General features: G+C 50.1%; 1 protein-coding gene across 2 annotated transcripts in view; it reads right to left on the bottom strand.

The window, feature by feature from the left end:
• Nucleotides 1-22,404, bottom strand: part of CSNK2A1 (casein kinase 2 alpha 1) — a 139,692-nt gene that overhangs the window by 24,694 nt on the left and 92,594 nt on the right. For both annotated transcript variants that reach the window (XM_086932722.1, XM_086932723.1), the window contains exons 8-9: nt 14,030-14,140; nt 13,393-13,494 (exon numbers count right to left, since the gene is read on the bottom strand). In XM_086932722.1, coding sequence (XP_086788848.1) covers nt 13,393-13,494; nt 14,030-14,140 — 213 coding nt within the window. The remainder of the gene's footprint in view (nt 1-13,392; nt 13,495-14,029; nt 14,141-22,404) is intronic.

The following is a 22,404-nucleotide window of genomic DNA, read 5'->3' on the forward strand; positions in this document are numbered from 1 at the left end:
GGAGCGGCGTCAGAGGAGCGGCGGACATGGCGCGGGGGAGGAGCGGTCACAAGAGGAGCAGCGGACAGGCCAGCGGCGGTACGACCAGCGGAGAGGCGGACATGGCGCGGGGAGGAGTGGTGGCGGACAGGCGGTGAGGAGCAGTCAACTCAGGAGCGGCGGCGGAGGTAAGCAGGCGGGTGTCGGGCCAGGCGGGGGACAGGGAGTTACAAAAGGCAATGTCGGGGCAGGCGGGGGTCCGGGAAGGCGGGGGACGGGGACTAACCTCCATTGACTCTGGCCAGGCGAGGGGCAGGCCAGGTGGCAGGCGGGGGGGGGGGGGGGGGGGGGGGGGGGGAGGGGGGCGGGAGTAGGGGGAAGCCTGAAAGCTCCCCGACAAGGATGGGCTGCTAGTAAATAATAATTCACTAAACCAGACATGTATCGAAGGAGGGTTCGGATCAAGCCACACCGTGGCCAGACAAAGCCAAAATACTGCCATTGCTACATAAACCATTTTCCTATTGGCTTCCTCCATTTCTTGATTCAAAATCCCTAGCATGATAACGTGGGGGGGGGGGGGGGGTCAATGAAACTAAATATCCCAATATAGATTTTAAACGCTGTTCGATTTTAGCCAGCAATTAAGACCAGAACAGGTGGCAAACGTGTGTGCTGTCTGCAACCCACACCGAGGACAATGTATTCCTGAAGTGCCCCCCCATTGATAAATACGCACCGGAGTTATATACAAGTTACACCATGTCTTATAAAATTGTACCTGCAGATTGGCAGAAATACATGACATTTGGCTATACAAAAGGGAATCTTCACATTCACCTTGCACAGCTTGCAAACTCGTTTGCTATCTATCAAAATGTTTGGCCAAATCATCACCCATTTTCTCATGAACAAGTTTATATAAAGAAAATGTTGTAGATTGGCCTCTATTATTTAAATCTAATAAAGGGATTTGGTCCCGATTATTAAGTCTTTTAGTGAGGAAGTCCCTTATCTATGAATATTTAAAAAATAGTTATTCTCGATCCCAAATCCTTCTTTAATAGCCTCAAAAGTAAGCATTTCAGCATTAAATACAAGATCCCCAATACACTGAATGCCTTTCTCAGCCCAATTTTTGAAATATACATCTTGAGAAATTGCCCGAAGTAGGGTATTCTTTACTAAAGGGGAATATAGATGTAGCCGCCCAATCCCGAACTTCTCTCTAACAGCAGTCTAGACCCTATAAGCACCAAGCAACACCTTAAATATGACCCCCCTTGATAAAGGCAACATCTATATGGCGCAAAAGGAGTCCCCTGGCTTCTAACCCATACATTAGGTGGTAGATTGAAGACTCCACACATCCCAAATTTCCCCCATTTAGCAACTCCCCCATCTGTTTCAGGACTGTTACCCAGAAATACATTTGAAAGCTAGAGACAGACCAGCCTCCCCGGTCTCTAGATAAGGTCATATATCTTAGAGCCCTTGGACGCTGCCTAGCCCATAACAATCATTTGCAATGCAATAGGTCTCGCATTATTTAAGTTTGCGCTATTGGCATTGCTTAATATTGCAACACAAGTCTATAATGGTTGTGTGGTTGTGGTTTTGTGTGTGTTGTGGTTTTGTGTGTGTGTTGTGGTTTTGTGTGTGTGTTGTGGTTTTGTGTGTGTGTGTGGGGGGGGGGGGTGTTAGTGGGCACACTGAACCTGCATTCAGCCCGTCAGGCTGCGAGGGGATTGGACTTGCGTAACTGCAGGGTCGGTGCTTGTCATCTGACAGGAAGTTTGCAGAGAGGTATTGCAGATTCCAAATATGATCCCCGAGGGAGCTGGGCCCCTCCGCATTCTATAGCGCTGCAGCGGAGGGTAATGTGGTGTTCACTGGGAGCCCTGCTCCTCACAGTGCTGCGTGCGGCGGTAGTGCCACTGCTGGGCACACTGCGGCCCACGGACTACAGCGACCAGTGAACACACCGCTGCCCACCACGGACGGTGCTGTACAGCGGGAGCACTGCTAAGTGCGCGCTGCCGCCGACTCACACCACTGCTGAGCACTGGCCGCACCACTGACCAGTGTGGTACACTGAGAACACTATGAACCACACACTAATGCATACTGACCGCATCACTGGACGGCGTGCTACAGCAAGAGCACTTCTCATCACACTTCCGCCCGCCCACCACACTGCTATACACTGACCGCATCCTGGATGGTGCTGTTAAATGAGAGCACTGCTAATCACACGCTGCTGCTGGCCCACCAGACTGCTGCGCACTGACCACACCACTGGACAGTGTGATTCATTGAAAGCACTGCAGCTAATCACACTGCCTGCACCACTGGAAAGTGTAAGACAGTGAGCGCACTGCTTATCACACTCTTGCCCGCCCCTCACACTGTTGCAGTCTGGCCGCCCCACTCGATTGCGTTCAGTGTCTTGCGCACTGCTTCACACTACTCTAAAGGCACGGCAGTGTTCGCATCATGGATTGCGATGCGGCACTCGTCTAGTGCTTAGAAACCCCGGTGACGGAGAGCCGTTGTTGGTTGGTTGGCTTCTTCTATCTCCGCAGCACTGCACTCGGGTTCCAGGGGCCATAAGGGGCACGCAACCGGCTCACTGTGCTGTGCACTGAACGCCGCAGCATGCCTAGCACAAATATATGGGAACTGATTATATGATTAGCTTCTTTATTAAAAGCAAACATCAGCAGCATTCAGATCCTAGTGGCCAATGAGATAATAGGCGAGGGGGCTCAGAAATTAACTGCCAGGCAGCACCTATCAGAACTAGAAATCGCTGAGGAAACAACTCGGAACTCTGTTGGTACAACTCGCAGTGTGCCCGTCTGCTGAGAGCCTAGCAGCGTCACAACAGAGCCTGAAGCGCTACCAGCGGTGTTTGCAGTGCCCTGGCCGCCCCTCTGCTAGCCCCCCAGTCACATTTCTGCTAATGACCTGCTGTTCACCCTCTGATTATATCAATATTTGTTGGTCGTGATGCGCCATTGCCTAAACATGGCACCCGTGGTAGCTTAGTCAGTCAGCACGCGCACTATGGCCCAGTTCACGCGGTTCGTTCCTTTTGCTTTTTTGTGACATCAATGCCGGAGACAGATTTTATATAGCGCAAACTTTACCTGAAGGTGCCGGCAGTCCAGGTGCAGCGGCCGCCGGCCGGGCCCATGCGCAGCAGCCTGCGAGCGTTCACTGACGTCACCTTTATCATGGGGCTGTGGCGCGCGGCGGAGACGTCGCCGTGAGCGTGCACATCGGCAGCTCCGAGACTGACTCACGCGCGCGACCCAATCCCATGCGCGCGTAGCCAGCTCTTGTCTCTCCCTCTCCCATTGAGGATGCTGGGCGCGTGGCCAGCTCTTGTCTCCCCTTGTTGTCATCTGAGCCGACAGCTATAGTTCTCGCGGCGAGAGCGCGCTTTCGCCAGGGCGAGACTTAAAACCATGAAACTAACTGGTCTAACTTCTGAAACCAAATGTTATTTATATCTAAAGGATTTTGGACAGGAAAATCATTTTAACCTAACCTCTCCCGATTAGTGTCAAATGTAGGTTATTCATTCTTCAGGAATCAGTTTTAATTTTTTGTAGCAATGGTTTAAGATTAATAACAATATCTTCGGGTTTGGAGCTCATTTCTATACCTAGATATCTGGCATTTGATACTATCCACTGATCAGTTAATGTAACTTTATCATTGACTACAATTTGAGTTTTACTATCATTAAGATGAGCCAGAGATCTTACCAAATTGCGATGTTAGGAGTAGTTTCTTACCTGTAACTCCAGTTCTGTAGATGGGGTATCTGTTATAGTCATAATCTAGTGAATAGTCCAGCTCATGTGCGGGGACCCCGGAGCAAACAAAAATCTCTTAAGCTGTCTTCTGCGCAGTCCTGCATAGACACTTAAGAGAGAATTAAAGACAAATAATGCAGCCTATACCTGCAAGGCTACACTGTCCAGTACTTCAACTAGAAATGCAAAGGATATTCCACCAATATCATATTCAGCACAGTCTGCCAAGTTTCACCATAGAGAAACTTTCCCCTTCACAAAATCCTTGGAATGATAGAGGAAGTAATGGACAGACAAAACCCCCCATAGGCTGCCATTATGTGGCTTAAAAAGGGATACCGTACCTTTAAGGAAACTTTCCAGAACACACTGTATCCCAGAATGCACTGCAACTCCCTCCACTTTCAGTTCTTTTTGGAGGTGTATAAAGCTAGATGTGTAGCATTCGGTATTCCATCCTTTTCTCCACCAGGGAGGAGGGCGGGCGCTTATGACTATAACAGAGACACTCCTACTACAGAACAGGAGTTACAGTCAAGAAACTACTCCTTCTGTAGTAGGGGATTTATGTGTATAGTCCTATTCTAGTGAATAGAATGGCAAGCCCATCCCCACAACCAAACCGGCGGTGGAGGAAAAAGGCAACACCACTACTGTGCAAACAGATTTCGTAACGAAGCCAGCCCAACCTGAGCATCTGCTCTGGCATCAGAGTCCAGACAGTAGTGCTTCGCAAAGGTATGGACCGATTTCCACGTGGCAGCCCTGCAGATGTCTGCAATGGGAACATTACGGAGCAACGCTGTTGTAGCCGCTTTGCCCCTGGTGGAATAAGCCTTAGGCTTACCCCCTAAGGTCTTATTAGCCTTTTGATAACATAACTGGATACAGGACACAATCGACCTAGAGATGGACTGTTTAGAGGTAGCAAGACCAGTCCTGACCGACCCATAGTTAATAAACAATTGGTCTGACCTACGAATATCCTTGGTTTTATCCAGATAGAATTTCAACACTCTTCCGACATCCAGGGAATGAAGAAACCTTTCCGCTGGAGTGGAAGGATTCTGAAAAAACGTAGGTAAAGTTAGAGTCTGGTTAACATGAAAATCAGAAATCACCTTAGGAAGGAACTTAGGGTGAGTACGCATCACAACCTTAGCAGCATGAAATACAGTATAAGGTTCCTGGCAACACAATGCCTGAATTTCACTCACCCTGCGGGCCGATGTAATGCCCACGAGGAAGGCCGCCTTTCAGGACAGGTGCTGCAGCGAAGCCTTATGAATAGGCTCAAAAGGCTCCATCAACTTGGACAGCACCACATTTAGTTCCCACGAAGGAGAAGGAACCCGAACAGGAGGAAACACTTTCTTCAAGGCTTCCAAAAAATTCCTTTATCACAGGAATCTGGAAGAAGGATGTCTGTGAAGGGCATTTCCTGTAGGCAGTCAGCGCAGAGAGGTGAACCTTAATAGAATGGAAGTTAAGGCCAGACTGCGCCAAATGCAAGAGGTATGGAAGGATGACATCTTCCTTGCATGTCGTCGGATCATAGTTCTTGGACGTGCACCAGATGCAGAACCTCTTTCACTTGTAAGCATAGTAAGTCCTAGTGGAAGGACGCTTAGCCTCCTTCAGCATGTCCATACAATCTTCAGGAAGATTCAAATGGCCATATTGCACTATCTCAGGAGCCATGCCTCAACTCCAAGACGAGAGGTTGGGGTGCACCACCTGACCCCCCCCCAACCCCCCCCCCCCCCCCCCCGAACTTCGTGAGAAGGTCCGGCCGGCACGGCAGCAGTATGTGAGGAAGGAGAGACCGGTGAAGCAGGTCCGTGAACCACCACTGTCTGGGCCATTCCGGAGCAATGAGGATCATACGCGTCCTGGACTGGGACAGCTTCATGAGCACCGCCGGAATCAAAGGAATGGGCGGAAAAGCGTACAGAAAGCGGTCCGACCAGTTGATCCATAACGCATTCCCCAGAGTCCCCTGCTGGTAATACCCGATTGCGAAGTCTCGGCATTTGCTGTTGTCGGTGGTGGCGAACAGGTCCACGTCTGGAGTGCCCCACCTGGCGAAGACGTCTCCGAGCACTTAGTCGTTTATGACCCACTCTGGGTTTTCCTAGATCAGTCTGCTGAGTGCGTCCGCCTGAGCATTCTGCACACCTGGCAGATGGGTAGCCGTTATAGTCAGTCCTCTGGCTAGCAGCCAGTGCCAGATCGCCTGCGCTTCCTGCGACAGTGTGGGCGATCGAGCCCCCCTGCTTGTTGAGGTAATACATTGTGGTCGTATTGTCCGTCTGTACAAGTAGAGAGTCGGTCTGGAAGGACGGATGAAAGGCCTTCAGTGCCAAGTGAACAGCTCTGAGCTCCAGGAAATTGATGTGGTACGTGGACTCAGTCGGGGACCACGTTCCTTGGATCTGTAACTGTCCGGAATGCGCTCCCCAGTCGTGAAGAGAAGCATCCGTCACGATAGTTTGAGTGGGAATGTCCTTGTTGAACAGAACCCCCTTGAGGAGGTTTTCTGCTGAACACCACCATCTCGGACTGCTGAGCGTGCAGAGACAGTTGAATCCAGTCGTCCCAGTTCCCTCACCTCTGGTCCCACTGATCCTCCAGACATTCCTGCAGCGGCCGCATGTGTAGGCGAGTATGTGGAGTGAGGAAGATACAAGAGGCCATCAACCCAAGTAGAGAAAACACCGTCCTCACTGTCGTAGATGGAACAGCCATGAGAGCCTGAGCCTTCCGAAGGATCGATACGAGTCTCTCCTCCGAAGGAGACACGCTTGCTGACAGCGTATTGATGGAGGCTCCCAAGTACTGTAGGCACTGGAACGGAGTCGGGACAGACTAGGACATGCTTATGTGCAACCCCAGCTGGTTCGATAGAACGGCCGTACTCTTGAAGTGCAATTGCGCTTCCTGGAAGGTGGAGGCTCTGATCAACCAGACGTCCAGGTACAGGTAAACAAACACCTTGTTCTTTCTCAGGTGTGCCGCCACCACTGCCATGCACTTTGAAAAAGTCCTGGGCGCAGACTTCAGTCCAAACGGGAGTACGGTGTATTGATAGTGATTGGCGCCGACTTGGAAGCGCAAGAACGGTGTTTCCGTGCAATGGGCATATGGAAGTACGCATCCTGCAGATCTATCGCGCAAAGCCAGTCTCCCCTTTCGTAGCCGAGGGTAAATCCGGTGCTAAGACAGCATGCAAAACTTCTCCCTGCGAATCCATTTGTTTGCTTGTCGCAAATCCAGAATGGGCCTGAACTCGTTCTTGTCTTTCTTGCGTACCAGAAAGAAGCGTGAGTAAAGACCCTTTCCCCTTTGAGACAGGGGGACTTCTTCTATCGCCTTTTTTCTTTACAGGGTATCGGACTCCGCCTGGAGCTCGTGCAGTTGGAACTGCGAGCAAACCGGTGGAATCGCTGGAGGCGCGCTGAGAAAACGAAGACTGTATCCATTGCAAACAATATTCGGCACCCACTTGTCCTGAGTACTTTTTCTCCCCTCTGCCAAGTAATTTTGTATGTTTCCCCCCCACTGGAGCGGGTAACGGACGAGGAGGAAGTAGCACCTCAGGGATTAGACCCGGCTGGGCCCTTGTTCGCGGAGGAGGATTGCTGACCACCTCTGCCCCTCTGGCGCTTTTGGAATGGCTGCCGCTGGTACTGCTGCTGTCCAGCCTGCCGACCTTTCCCTCTGCCCTGCGCACCGCAACGCCTTTGGAACGGGCGGAAGGTTTTCCTCTGTTCCTTCAGCTTCTCCAACCAGACAGCTGTCAGGGTTTGAGCCTCCGCCTTCCTGTGGGCCATCTCCTCATCCGCATGTTTGCTGAACAGGGTCGCTCCTGAAAACGGTAGGTTGGTGACCCTCTGCTGCGCCTCTGGCTTCAGTGACGTTAGTTGCAGCCAGGCCTGGCGTCGCAGGTTGATCCCATGGCAGTACCCGTGGGCTGCCAAGAGCGAGGAATCCGCAGCCGAGCTTATCACCTGGTTGAAGACCATCATCCCCTCATCAATGATCTCTTGGAAATCCTCCCTTCTGTCCTTGGGAAGGTGTTCCAGGAACTGCTGCAGGGACTCCCATACGGCCCGGTCGTAACGGCCCAACAGAGCCGAGGCACTCGCGGCCTTCATAGAAGTGGAGGCCGTACCGCAGACTTTCCTGCCGGCAGAGTCCATCAAGCGGCTCTCCTTGTCAGGAGGCATCGTCGACGACGGGGCTGTGGAGTGCTGTTTTCTCGCCGCCGTCACTATCACAGAGTCCGGTACAGGGTCCGAGCGAAGGAATGCCGGGTCTGAGTCCGGGGCCCTGTATTTCTTTTGCAGCCTGGAAGGTGCCGATTTAGTAGAGGCAGGGGTGAGTAAGAGCTCCATGGCAGGTTCCTCAAGCCCTGGCACCAAGGGGCGAGACAGCTGTTTCTTATGCAGGGTTTCGAAGACGACTGAAGTCGATGGCGTGGGCACCGTGAGTGTAATGCCCAATTTCGCCGCCCCACGTAACAGCACCTCTTGAAAGGAGACTATGTAGTCTACTGGAGACACCCTCGTCCGAGGGGAGTCCGACAATGTAGGGGAATAGTCCCGGGCACTGGACGAGTCCGTGTGGCGGGACCTAGACCTGTCCCTCCTGTGGCGCCGTCTGGACCGAGTGGAAGAACAACGGTCACTTCTGGATCTGTCCCTCCGCCTGGAGCGAGATCTCGACCTCCTTGGCATGTCCACTGGCCGTAAAGGGGAGAGCGTAGGACGTGGAAGCCTCGTAGGTGATGTTGGGGGATGAGGCAAAGAGAGAGACTTCGGCAGAGGTGGCGGTGGAGGAGGAGGTTTATGGGGAGGGGGAGGAGGCAGTGGAAGCGTAGGATTACGCGGAGAAGGGTCCTTCGGTAACGAGGGAGGCGTAGGCGTCCTGGGCCGTGATGGCGAAAACGCCTGGGAGTACTCCGAGCATGGAGACTCTACCACTCCTTTTCTGCGCCGCCTTGATGGGGGTGACCTAGAGGCCGTCCTCGTGGACGAGCGACAGCGCGACCGTGGAATCCGAGGAAAGGCTGACTACAGAGCCTTGGGACTCAGTCCTGGTCTTAGAACGCCCCCTGGACATTGATCTTTTCCTTCTCGACGCTGACCTTTTCGACGTCGAGCATGTCGGCATCGATCGCCTTCTCGACATAGATTATTTTCTCGACGTCGAAGATCTTCATCTCGACATCGATGATCTTCGTCTCGATGACGAACGTCGAGTAGACGCCAAACGGCGGTGTCGCCTCGACGGCGAGCGCCAATGCCTTCCAGACCCTTCACGACGTCGATGGCGTCTCGACGACGAAGGGGTCCTAGACATCGACCTCGTCCGAGGTCTCGACGTCACTCCCCTCGACGTCGAACGGCAACGTCGCTTCGGCCCAGAGCCCTGGGAAGACGGGGAGCAGAAGGTGGTCATCCCTCTCGACACAGACGTCGAGGCGGTCGAGAGGGACGTTTTCTGGCCTGCTCTTTCCTTGGGAGCCCCCAGAGGCCGAAGTACGGGCAGAGGAAGAGGCCTCTCCATGCCCAGACCCACCTTGATCTTGCGGTCTTCTTTGCTCCAGTCCTCGGAGCAGAGTCTTCTCCCTGTCCTTCAGGGTCCTGTTGGAGAACTGCTGGCAGATCTCACAATCCACAGGGACATGAGCAGAAGGGAGACAGAGGATACACACCCTGTGTGGATCAGATTTGGCAGTCTTCCTGGCACACTCAGGGCATTTGTCAAATAAGGAAGGCATATCTGACAAAAGAGTGGCCAAACTCACCGGAAAACTCCAGCAAAAGGAAGAAGGAACAAAAACACGTCGAGTGAAACACTTGAAAAGTGAAAGAAATTAGACAAAACACCCAAAAAAGGGAGAGCTCAATGCTCCAGGGTCCTGCTAGCAGGAGCCGGAAAAAAGAACTGAAAGTGGAGGGAGTTGCAGTGCATTATTGGATACCGAGATTTCTGGAAAGTTTCCTTAAAGGCACGGTATCCCTTTTTAAGCCACATAATGGCAGCCTATGCTTGTCTGCCCATCCCTTCCTCTCTATCATTCCAAGGATTTTGTGAAGGGGGAAGTTTCTCTGTGGTGAAACTAGGCAGACTGTGCTGAATAGGATATTGGTGGAATATCCTTTGCATTTCTAGTTGAAGTACTGGACAGTGTAGCATTGCAGGTATAGGCTGCCTTATTTGTCTTTAATTCTCTCTTAAGTGTCTATGCAGGACTGCACAGAAGACAGCTTAAGAGATTTTTGTTTGCTCCGGGGTCCCCGCACATGAGCGGGACTATTCACTAGATTGTGACTATACACAGAGATCCCCATCTACAGAAAAATTCTTACTTTAAACGTTCATATCTCCTGATCCCTTGATTGGATTTTTGTCATTTTGTTTATTCAAATTTTTCTAATTCGGCTGGGAATTTTTATTATTTTGCATTTCAACTTAATTACAGTTTTGGTAGTGCATAATACTTTAGATACTGCTTTAAGTTAAGCCTGTCTGCCATAGCTACAAGGGCATTGAGCTCAGATTAATTTAGTGACTTTGAGGGTTCACCCGGATATGGGTTGTGATTATTCCTTGAGGTGGGTAGTCACCTACCTTAAATAATCCAAATTTCCTACAGTGTTTGAGGTTGCTTTTGAAGTACTGACTTTAGAACTAAAACATTGTATTGTAATTGCATTTATATAGCACTTACGGAGCATCAAAGTGCTTTTTCGGTGAGTAGCACCCTAATCCGGAACCCATAAAGGATTAGTGTGTAATTCGTATAGTGATATATGAAAGTAATTTGAGTAATGGATAGGTTAATCAGTTATTTGGAAACAGAAGGATAGCGGAGGGATAGAAGAGAAAAAGGTTTGCATTTATCTAGTGCTTGCTACCCCTGATGAGGTGTTTAATCGCTTTTTCGGCAAGTAGCACTCTACTCTGGAACCCATAAAGGATTAGTGGTGAATTAGTGAAGTGAAATATGAAATTTGAGAAGTGGACATGTTAGTCTGTTATTTTGACTGAAAAGGATAGTGGAGGGATAGAAGAGTGAAGAATTTAGCCTTCTGTTTTTGGAAGTCATAGCAGTAGGCGGAGGCTTGGGGTAAGTAAAAGGGATGTGGAGTGGAAAAGTCAGAGGGAAGAGTTTAGAAAGGTTTGTTTTGGGAGGGATCAGTATAGTAAAAGAGGTGTCAGATGATGCAAGGAGGGGTAGAGTAGGGGTGAGTCTAGAAAGGGTTATTTTGGGGATCATAATAGGGGTATGGGTTTAGGCTTAAAGTGGATGTATATTGATAGAGGTGTATAGTGAGAAATAGGGTAGTGTATTGGAAAGAGTAGTAGAAAGATGTTTAAGACGAGTTAGAGTTGTGGTAGAAGATATATTGAGAGATGTATAGGGTGAGAACTAGGGTAGAGCATTGAATATGTTTTTTTAGGAGAAAAGTAATACATATATAGATCCAAGTACATGGAAGGTATATAGATGCATAAAGTAAGTTTATGTAGATTAAATATGCATTAGGTGAACTCTGGTTTTCAAGTGTTGTACTTTTTTTTTTAAAACCATTCTTCTACATGATTCTACAAAGCAATACACATACATAGGTACATATCCATAGTACAAATAAATGCTTATATAATGGAAGCTACCCACTTGAAGCTCTGTGATAAATCCTCAATCACATAAGGAAGTGGGACTATCTCGGAGGCTAGCCTTTCGGGGTTCCACTGAAATAGTCTCATTCTTGCCACAATTTCAGCACAGTACACTACCAGTGCCACCTTTAAAAGGTTCATCGGTAGCCAATAAACAACAACCAAGAATAGTTGTCACATGTTCGATGGAGGGCCATAAGACCCGAACCCACACTGTGACCACACCAAAGGTACCATCCACTACACAACATACACAAGGGTTAGGCAAAATCCATTCCAATCCTTCATCCGAATAGCTACCCAGTGATAACCCATGCTCTGAAAAATCACCTTCACAAACTGGGGTCTTGGTATACGAAACTACTAAGCATGAAGAATATCCATACAAAAAACCACTACAGTCGGAAAGCTAAAACACCAAGTAATTATCATTTATTGTGCAACAAATATATCTGGTAAAATAAAATATTCCTATCTTCGAGCAGAATCACCTTTGCAGTTAGAATTGTGTCACATTTGGAGTTTTATCCAGTAGATGTTTCAAATACAAAAGCTGAACCATATTTTGAGTTTAAGTTGCATTTATTCTCACATACACCAACGTACATATTGAATTACTGCTAATATCAAGTCACCACAACGCAACCAAAGGTTTACAGCAGCCTCAAATTAGTAAACAAAATAAAACCCTACGTTTATTGGTATAACAGACATCCCCAAAAGTACAAAGCACTGAATGGATTCAGTCTCCTTATCAAAGGTAAAACAATCTTACTTGCGCACAGCTCTTACCGAGCTGCACAATAGAACGTCCCTCGCCAAACTATTCCACTTCCCCGCCAGTACAATATTGTGACCTTCACGATTCAAGTGTGCAGGGAATTGCATGTGTTGTGGTTGTCTGAGTTGCTAAGTGCTAAATGAGATGTGGGTGCAAGCAAGCACAATTTAACTGGGATGATGTTGAGGTGGCAAGAGATGTAGAAGAAAAAGAGAGGGAGAAGCAGGCTGGGACAATCAAGGAGACATTTTTAATGTCAGAGATTAGTACATTAAAAAAACTCCAACATGTAAGATGGGATGGGTTACCGTAATTTAGGACCGGTACTAGGGCTTGAATTAAATGCTTTTTGCAACTAGGTGGATGAAATGACCTTACCATTCTCCGATGCAAGGGCCCTCGCTGGGTTAAACGTTGGCTGAATGCAGAGGTTAAGTTAGTCCCTGATTACAAAGTTTTGTTGTGGTGGTAGAATTATCTGAAAACACATACGCCGACTAGGAACCAAAGTAGCAGAGTTCTGGTTGGATGTGGTTACCTGGGAACTAATCTAGTTGCCTGGGCTTTTCCAGTCTGCATCATTTGTATCATGGATCAGCCTTGCAGGAAGGCTGGCATGGGGGGGTATTCAAATAGCCAAACAGTGACACTAACAGTTATTACAGAGTAAGAATAATACCTCACGACAGTGAAGAGAGAAAACGCGTTTGGCAAAGTGAAACTTTGGTAAAAAAAAAAAAGGTGTAGAGACAGACTTCATTCTATACATTACAGAAGATGAGCTACAATACCTGGCTTAAGCTTACCCTTAAAGACTAATCTAGCACACTAATTTCTGAATGCACTGTAGGTGCTCCAGTTCTTAATGGATGTGTCAAGGCAGAGTTACGGCTCTGCTGAAAGGAGCTGCACCAGAGGGCCCACCCCCACGCATAGTGAAGCCATTTGTACAGGTGCCATGGCGGTAGTTGAACCTGGTTAGAGCTATGGGATAGGGCTTATTATACCTGGAGGGAAAGTAGCATAATGGCCTTCCATCGTAGAACTTCTAGTGTTTAAGGAAATGAGAATTATATTACAAATCAGTAATGAGTGTTTCAATCGATTCCTCACCTGATCATAATTGTCGTGCCCGTGGAAAAATGGCTCCTTCCGAAAGATCATGCTGGCCAGCATACAACCCAAACTCCACATATCCAGACTGTAATCATACATCTAAAACACAGTAAGACCGTCAGCAGTGAAACAAGTTGACCAAACACCACAAAGCCCTGCCCTAACTCATTTAGACACACAATCTACAGTGCAAAAGACCACGAACTAGCAAGGGTATGCATACACACACATATAAATATATACAAACACATTTTCACGCATATACACAGGAGTTCTTTCCCCATAGGAATGCTGTAGGAAAATCTCAACTCCCAATATATCTGTCAGTACGAATAAACCAAACCCTGCTACATGACATAATTCATCAGTAAAGTGCATTCTGAAGGATTCATGGCTCATTTCCAGATTATAAAAAAAACTGTTGCACTTGATGATCAAATCTCCATAAATCACTGGCAAGTCTCATGAAGGCCCAAGTACAACACCTCTAGCACTTTTACAAGCAAAAAGTAAGCCAAGAGTGCTACTCCCATCCATAAACTAGCACCAGGCCCCATGTTAGACAGACTTATCTGTACCTGAATGATCTACAAGTTAAGGAAATGCTCAGGCAACCACTGCAGCTCAGTCTCACCTGATAGTCTACAAGAAGTTCGGGTCCTTTGAAGTACCGGGATGCCACACGGACATTATATTCTTGGCCAGGATGGTAAAACTCTGCTAATCCCCAGTCTATTAGCCTAAGCTGAAAGAGAAGAGAAAAGCGGTAAACGCTAGTCCTGAAGACAGCTAGATGCATTGTTTTATTTGAAATTTATTCCAAGGTAAGACATTAAAGAACTAACAAATACAATGAACAAGATGGTATTTACCTGTGAAAATCTTTAGCGTGCATATTATGAATATGCTAGCGTGAAAAAGCATACATGGTTAAGTTGCCCTCTGAACTATAAATAAGGAGTAGTTTCTGTCCTGTAACTCCAGTTCTGTAGTAGGGGTATCTGTTATAGTCATAATCTAGTGAATAGTCCCGCCCATGTGCGTGGACCCCGGAGCAATCGAAAAAATGCAGAACTGCACAGACACAAGAGAGAATTAAAGACAGATAATGCAGCCTATAAACAGGCCACACTGTCCGGTACTTAGACTAGAAATTCCACCAAAAATCCACAAACAGCAAAGTCTGTCCAGATTTCCCTTGCTTCCGCAGCAAAAACCCTCTGGAATGATAGAGAGGAAGACATGGACAGACAAGCCCCATAGGCTGCCCTTATGTGGCTCAAAACAGGATACTTTGCCTTAAAGAGAACTTTCCAGAACTTCACAGTATCCCATAATGCCCTGCAGGTCCCTTCTACTTTCAGTTCTTTTTGAAGGCGTAACACGCCAGACCTGTAGCATTCCTTACATGAATAACTCTCCACCGGGGAGGAGGGTGGGCGCTTATGACTATAACAGAGATACCCCTACTACAAAACTGGAGTTACAGGACAGAAACTACTCCTTCTGTAGTAGGGGATCTCTGTGTATAGTCATAATCTAGTGAATAGAATGGCAAGCCCATCCCCACACCAAAGCGGCGGTGGAGAAAAAAGAAATAACACCACTATTGTGCCAACAGATTTCGCAGCGAAGCCTGCCCAACCCGAGCGTCGGCTCTGGCATCAGTGTCCAGGCAGTAATGCTTGGCTAAGGTATGGACCGACTTCCAAGTGGCCGCCTTGCAGATTTCTGCAATTGGAACATTACGGAGCAAACCAGTCATGGCAGCTTTGCCCCTGGTGGAATGAGCCTTAGGTTTACCCCCTAAGGTCTTATTAGCTTTCTGGTGACACAGTTGTATACAGGACACAATCCACCTCGAGATGGACTGTTTAGAGGTCGCAAGACCGGTCCTGACGGATCCATAATTTTTTTTTTTTTTTTTTGAAAACCTTTATTTTAAGAACACAGTACACAGCGTCAGCCTACAACCACTGCGGGCCGGCCGCTATGACAACATACAACCATTCCGGAGAACCTTGCGGTGCAACAAGTAAAAGGTAAAAACACTACGGTGGATTAGCAAGGAGTCACAGGAAAAGGATAAAGAGGGTTTCATTTTATGTTTTTGACGAATCACCCTAAAGTCAGACAGGGTAGCTGAGCGGGCGAGCCACGTGAAGGAGATCTGCCAATTATACATCGCTAACAAAGGATTGGCGTAAATCGTTTACAGTAAGGACACACAAGCACAGGAATAGATGTCGCCCCAATAGGCGCCCGCCCAGTCAATATATCACAACAGGATTTACAATCTAGATTGCCTACAATATGATAGGATATGGAAGGGTTCATTATATAGCAACTAGAAAGGATCCAAGGACACATAAGAGGGACATTCGTTACATGGGAAAAGTCATAACAGGCTATGCGCCCTCAGACGATAGTGGAGAAAGGAAGGAAAAGCAAGTTCTGTAAGCATTCAATGAAGATGCAGTTAATCAAAAACTTAATAATGGAATCAATAAACCATGTGATACAGACTTAGACGCAAACCACAAAGAACATCCCGTGAGGAACCAAACCCAACCTCCCGTCTGACCCGAGATATATAGGAAGAGAGAGAAAATAAGGGTGAAGATAAGAAGAAGGCCATAGAAACAAAAAGAGAAAGTAAAAACCCAAACCCCCCACCCTGCACGTCGAAGAGGCTACGGCCCACCCCCCCCTACTAACATGCCTGTCGCCCCAAGAGAACCCACATAAGGAATAGAGAGTAAGAAAAGACTAATCTAATCTAAAACTCTCATAGAGAAAGAAAAAGGGAAGGGAAAGTGGGGAGGAGCCCACTACACACCAAATCTCCCGAACTCCGCCAGCCGAAAAACATCACCCCCCCCATACACAGTAGCAAGGATAGGTTCATGATTACCGGAGGGGGGCCAAATACAATGTACCCAAGAGTCCCCAATCAACATTACACTGTACCATCTCATACATGAAGAATCACAATAAGCTAGAACCACAAATCGAGATGAGAAGGGATATTACTGTAGCATATGCAGAGGAAGCGCCAAAGTCCGAGACTCCACTAGACAGTCCAACACCGCGCAGAAAAACAGAGAACAATACCAGAAAGTATGAATTAAAGCGGGGAGAAAGGAGCACGCTAAATACAGACAGCATATCAAAACGCAGTTCAGTCCGGGTCTCCATCGTCCATCTGAGCGAAACCAACGAGGGAACATCTTCAGCCCTGTCCTGAACGGCAAAGTCCCTTCAGGGCTGGCCATCGCTCCGGGCATTCCCCGGATAGAGCAATAGGGCAAAATGGCCGCTCCAGATCAGAAGAAAACAAAGGAGACGGATAGGGGCGTCCCCGGTCACCATCAGGTCCAGCAACAAGTCTGTCGAGCATCCCCGTCAGTCCCCGACAGCACACACTCCACCACCGCAGAAAAACGGCACCGAAGGCAAGCAACTCAGAGGAGGGCAGGGACTGGAAGATCGATGTACGGAGCCCTTGTGGAAATAGAGTCGCTGTTCTCAAAGTGGGGGGCAACACTGTATCAGGATACACGCCGAGGAGAAAACCAACAACAATGTTGCCAGGGACACTGCGCACCTCAGCCCTCTCATGCTGTAACTGTGTACCTCTGCCAGGATACATTGGGGGCAGCAGGGGGCCGGCCGGCCCCGGTCGCGTTGCACCAGAGGACGCTCCCTCGATCTTCTCCAGTAGTGCTTGAGCGTTCCGTCGCCATATTGTCCCCACGTCCACAAGGGCGTTAAGGATATCCCCATATGTCGGAGTGTTCCGAGATAGCAGCAGATCCGCTGCATGCGGCGCTGCCCTGGGGTCCGCCTCCAGTCCGGACGCAGACAGGGCAGCGCTCGACAGGAGTGGTGGAGCAGCCTTCTCCTCGACCCTAGGGACGGGCGCCATTGTAGCCCCTTAGGAAGTCTGTAATAAGGAGAGGGGGGCGATCTCGCTATGGAGAGAGCAAGCGGTTAGAGCTCACAGCAAGGGGTTCGCCATACTCAAGAATCGCCTCACCGCCTTCCTCAATGCGGGCGTGAAGCAGTCGGGAATCGCCCCAAGATGGCGATCGTCCAGGCGGTGGGTAGCGGGGCGGGGGGAAGCGCTGCGTGGAGGGCTATAACTACACACAGACACGCACCTCAGCAAAGGGGAGTCACTCTGCACCGGGAGAGATATGTGCTGGTCATTTCAGCGGTCGCCATGCTCCCGTAGTCAACCGCACCTCCCCCTCTCCTCTGCCGGCCAGGTCCTGCGTTGTCCTGCGGTGGCGATCGGCACAGCCACCCGGGCAGCTCCGGAGGTCGGCGAACTCAGCGAGTTCCGCTCCAAATTAGACGGCGGAGGTAGCAAAAGAAAGCAGTCCGCTTCTGGGCATTCTTCCCCTCAATTCGGACACGGTGTGAGATCGGATAAAGAACAGGATAGTGCTGCAAGGCAGACGGCTTGCGGAGCCGGGAGCTCACACGTCCGTCCCGTCCGCCATCTTGGCTCCTCCCCCGACGGATCCATAATTGATAAACAATTGGTCTGACCTACAAATATCTTTGGTCTTATCCAGATAAAATTTCAACACCCTCCTAACATCCAGGGAATGTAAAGACCTTTCCGCTGGAGATGAAGGATTCTGAAAAAACGTAGGCAAAGTTATAGTCTGGTTGACATGAAAATCAGAAATAGCCTTGGGAAGAAATTTAGGGTGAGTACGCATAACAACCTTAGCAGCATGAAATACAGTGTAAGGTTCCTGGCAACACAACGCCTGAATTTCACTCACCCTGCGGGCCGATATAATGGCCACGAGGAACGCCGCCTTCCAGGACAGGTGCTGCAACGAAGCCTTATGAATAGGTTCAAAAGGCTCCTTCATCAATCTGGACAGCACCACATTCAATTCCCATGAAGGCGAAGGAAGCCTGACAGGAGGGAATACTTTCTTCAAGCCTTCCAAGAAATCTTTGATCACAGGCATCTGGAAGAAGGAAGTCTGTGAAGGGCTTTTCCTGTAGGCAGTCAATGCAGCAACATGAACCTTAATGGAATGAACATTAAGGCCAGACCGCGCTAAATGTAGAAGGTAAGGAAGGATGACGTCTTCCTTGCACGTCGTCGGATCATAGTTCTTGGACTGACACCAGATACAAAACCTCTTCCACTTGTAAGCATAAGAAGTCCGAGTGGAAGGTCGCTTTGCCTCCTTCAGTATGTCAATGCAGTCTTCAGACAGATTCAAATTGCCATATTGCACTATCTCACGAGCCATGCCGCCAAACTCAAAGACGAGAGGTTGGGGTGCAACATCTGCCCCCCCGAACTTCGTGAGAAAGTCCGGCCTGCACGGCAGCTGTATGTGCGGAAGGAGAGACCGGTGAAGCAGGTCCGTGAACCACCACTGCCTGGGCCATTCCGGGGCAATCAGGATCATCCGTGCCCTGGACTGGGACAACTTGATGAGCACCGCTGGAATCAGGGGAATGGTTGGAAAAGCGTACAGAAAGCTGTTCGACCAGTTGATCCATAATGCATTCCCCAGCGTCACTTGCTGGTAATACCTGGAGGCGAAGTCTCGGCATTTGCTGTTTTCGGCGGTGGCGAACAGATCTATATCTGGAGTTCCCCACCTTTCGAAGACTTCTCCTAGAACCTCGTCGTTTATGACCCATTTGTGGTTTTCCTGAATCAGTCTGCTCAGTGCGTCTGCCTGAACATTCTGCACACCTGGCAGATGGGTAGCCGTTATCGTTAGTCCTCTGGCCAGAAGCCAGTGCCAGATCACCTGCGCCTCCTGCGACAGAGTGCATGATCTCGAGCCCCCCTGCTTGTTGAGGTAATACATCGTGGTCGTATTGTCCGTCTGTACAAGCAGAGTTGATCCGAAAGGAGGGATGAAAGGCCTTCAGTGCCAAGTGAACAGCTCTGAGTTCCAGGAAGTTGATATGGTACGTGGACTCCATCGGGGACCACGTCCCTTGAATCTGTAAGTCTCCTGAATGCGCCCCCCAGCCGTGGAGAGACGCATCAGTCACGATAGTCTGAACAGGAACGTCTTTGTGGAAGGGAACCCCTCTGAGGAGATTCTCCGCCGAACACCACCACTTCAGAGACTGAAGAGCATGCAGCGACAGTCGTATCTTGTCGTCCCAAGAACCTCTCCTCTAGTCCCACTGGTCCTCCAAGCACTCCTGCAGAGGTCTCATATGCAGCCGTGCATGCGGAGTGAGGAAGATACAAGAGGCCATCGACCCCAGTAGAGAAGACACCGTCCTCACTGTTGTAGATGGAGCGGCCATAAGAGCCTGAACCTTCCGAAGGATCGATTGCCGTCGCTCCTCCGAAGGAGACCCGCTTGCCGACAGCGTATTGATGGTGGCTCCCAAGTACTGAATGCACTGGACCGGAGTCAGGACAGACTTGGACATGTTTATGTGCAACCCCAGCTTGTTCAAGAGAACGCACGTCTTCTGGAATTGTGCTTGAGCTTCCGAGAAAGAGGAGGCCTTGATCAACCAATCGTCCAGGTACTGGTAGACAAACACCTTGTTTTTCCTCAGGTGTGCCGCTACCACTGACATGCACTTCGAGAATGTCCTGGGCGCAGACTTCAGCCCGAATGGCAGTACTGTGTATTGATAGTGGTTGGTGCAGACTTGAAAATCGCAGAAACGTCCTGCGTATGCATGTAATGGGCACATTGAAGTACGCATCCTGTAGGTCTATTGCACAAAGCCAGTCTCCCTGTTGCAACTGAGGATAAATCTGATGCAACTACAGCATGCAAAACTTCTCTGCGAATCCACTTGTTTGCCTGTCGCAAGTCCAGAATGGGCCTGAACTCGTTCTTGTCCTTCTTGCGAACCAGGAAGAACTGAGAGTACAGACCTCTTTTGAGACAGAGGTACGTCTTCTATCGCCCTTTTCCTTAACAGGATATCGGCCTCCGCCTGGAGCTCGCGCAGTTGATACTGTGAGCTTACCGGAGGGATCGCTGGAGGTGGGCTGATGACCCGAAGACTGTATCCATTGCAAACAATATTCAGCACCCACTTGTCCTGAGTAATTTTTCTCCACTCTGCCAGAAAAAATTGAACGCTTCCCCCCCCACCGGAGTGGGTAACGGATGAAGGGGCAGTAACCGCTCGGGGTTGAGACCCGGCCGGGCCCTTGTTCGCAGTAGAGGACTGCTGTCCTCCTCTACCCTTCTGCCGTTTCTGGAAGGGTCTCCGGAACTGCTGCTGTTGTTGCTGCTGCTGTCCCGAAGACTGTCCCCGTCCTTGAGCACCGAACAGTCTCTGGAACGGCCGGTAGGACTTCCTCTCTTTGGGCTTCTACAAGCCCACATCCGTAAGGGTCTCTGCCTCCGCCTTCATGCGGGCCATCTTATCATCTGCGTGTTTTCCGAACAATGTTTCCCCGGAAAAGGGTCAGATTGGCCACCCGCTGCTGGGCCTCCGGCTTGAGTGACGTAAGCCTGAGCCAGGCATTACGCCGCTGATTGATCCCATGGCAGTAACCATGGGCAGCCAACAGGGAGGCATCCACCGCACTGATGACCTGATTTGACACCAGCATCCCTTCCTTGAGGATCTCTTGGAAGTCCTCCCTCTTGTCTCTTGGTAGCAGTTCCACGAACTGTTGCAGGGAGTCCCAAAGTGCCCGGTCATAACGTCCCAGCAGAGCTGCATCGCTGGACGCCTTCATAGCTGTGGACGCAGTCCCACAAGCCTTCCGTCAAGCCGAGTCGATCCAACGACTTTCTTTATTTGGCGGTACGGTGGATGACGGGGAGGTAGAGTGCAATTTCCTGGCCACCGTCACCATCACCGAATCCGGTACCGCATCTACTCTCAGAAAGGCAGGGTCCGAATCCGGGGCCCTGTACTTCTTTAGAAGTCTGGAGGGAGCGGCCTTCACCACCGCTGGTGTGAGCAACAGCTCCTCAGCCAGTTCCACCAATCCAGGCACTAGTGGTAGAAGAGGGCGAGAAATGCTTCTTGTGAAGCGTTTCGAATATCACGCACGTCGTAGGTGTTGGAGCCGTCACGTGATACCCAGCTTCGCAGCCCTCCTCAGGAGAATCTCCTGGAATGTAGCAATGTCGTCCACCGGAGACACCCTGGTCCCAAGGGAGTCCGATGAGGTCGGCGAGTAGGAACGGGTCCTGGAGGAGTCCGTGCGGGACCTAGAACCCCACCCCCTATGGCAACGATCTTCCTCTCCGCCCGGAGCGTGACCGGGACTTTTTTTGGCCTTGGTCGATCCACCGGCTCCACAGGAGCGGGCGACTTAGGCTTGGCCGGAGCCTTCGGTTTAGGAGTCCTCTTGGGCGGAGTCGGAAACCTAGGCAGTGATGTAGACCTCAGAGGAACCGGAGGCGGCTTGTCTGGAAACCGAGGTACGGGCTGAGGCGGTGGTAACGGAGGAGGAGTAGGGTCCCTTGGTGGGAGACCCCTCGCTAACGGAGGCGGTGGCGTAACCTGCCTCTGCAACGGGGTATAAACTTCGGAGTACACTGAGCCCGGTGAACCACCATCTCCACCAGCCTGGGACGATGGGGAACCTCCCCCGGCGTCAGGTCTTCCTCCACCTGTCTTCGACGTCGAAGAACAGCGACCCGTCGGCGGCCGCCTGCGCCTCGACGGCGGCCGCCTGCGCATCGACGGCGATCCAGCCCTCGACGATTAGGATCTCCTCGACGACGATCGTCTCCTCTTTGCCGACGGAGAACGGCGGTGTCGCCTCGACGGCGAGCGCCGACAACGGGCCTTTCGACGTCGATCACTCGACGATGACAAAACAGTCACCGGAGACTTCGATGGTGGCCTGGTAAGGTCCTTCGACGCTGAGCGTCGACGTAGTTTCGCCCCCGACGACTGGGAACAGACCGTAGTCATCCCTTTTGACGCTGAAGTCGGTGCAAACGACCCCGACGGAGAATGGGGACGCTTGCTGGTCTTCCTGCCCCTGGGGAGCCCCCCAGAGGCCTCAGC

Source organism: Lissotriton vulgaris, chromosome 7 (assembly GCF_964263255.1).
Source record: "Lissotriton vulgaris chromosome 7, aLisVul1.2, whole genome shotgun sequence".
NCBI lineage: Eukaryota > Metazoa > Chordata > Amphibia > Caudata > Salamandridae > Lissotriton > Lissotriton vulgaris.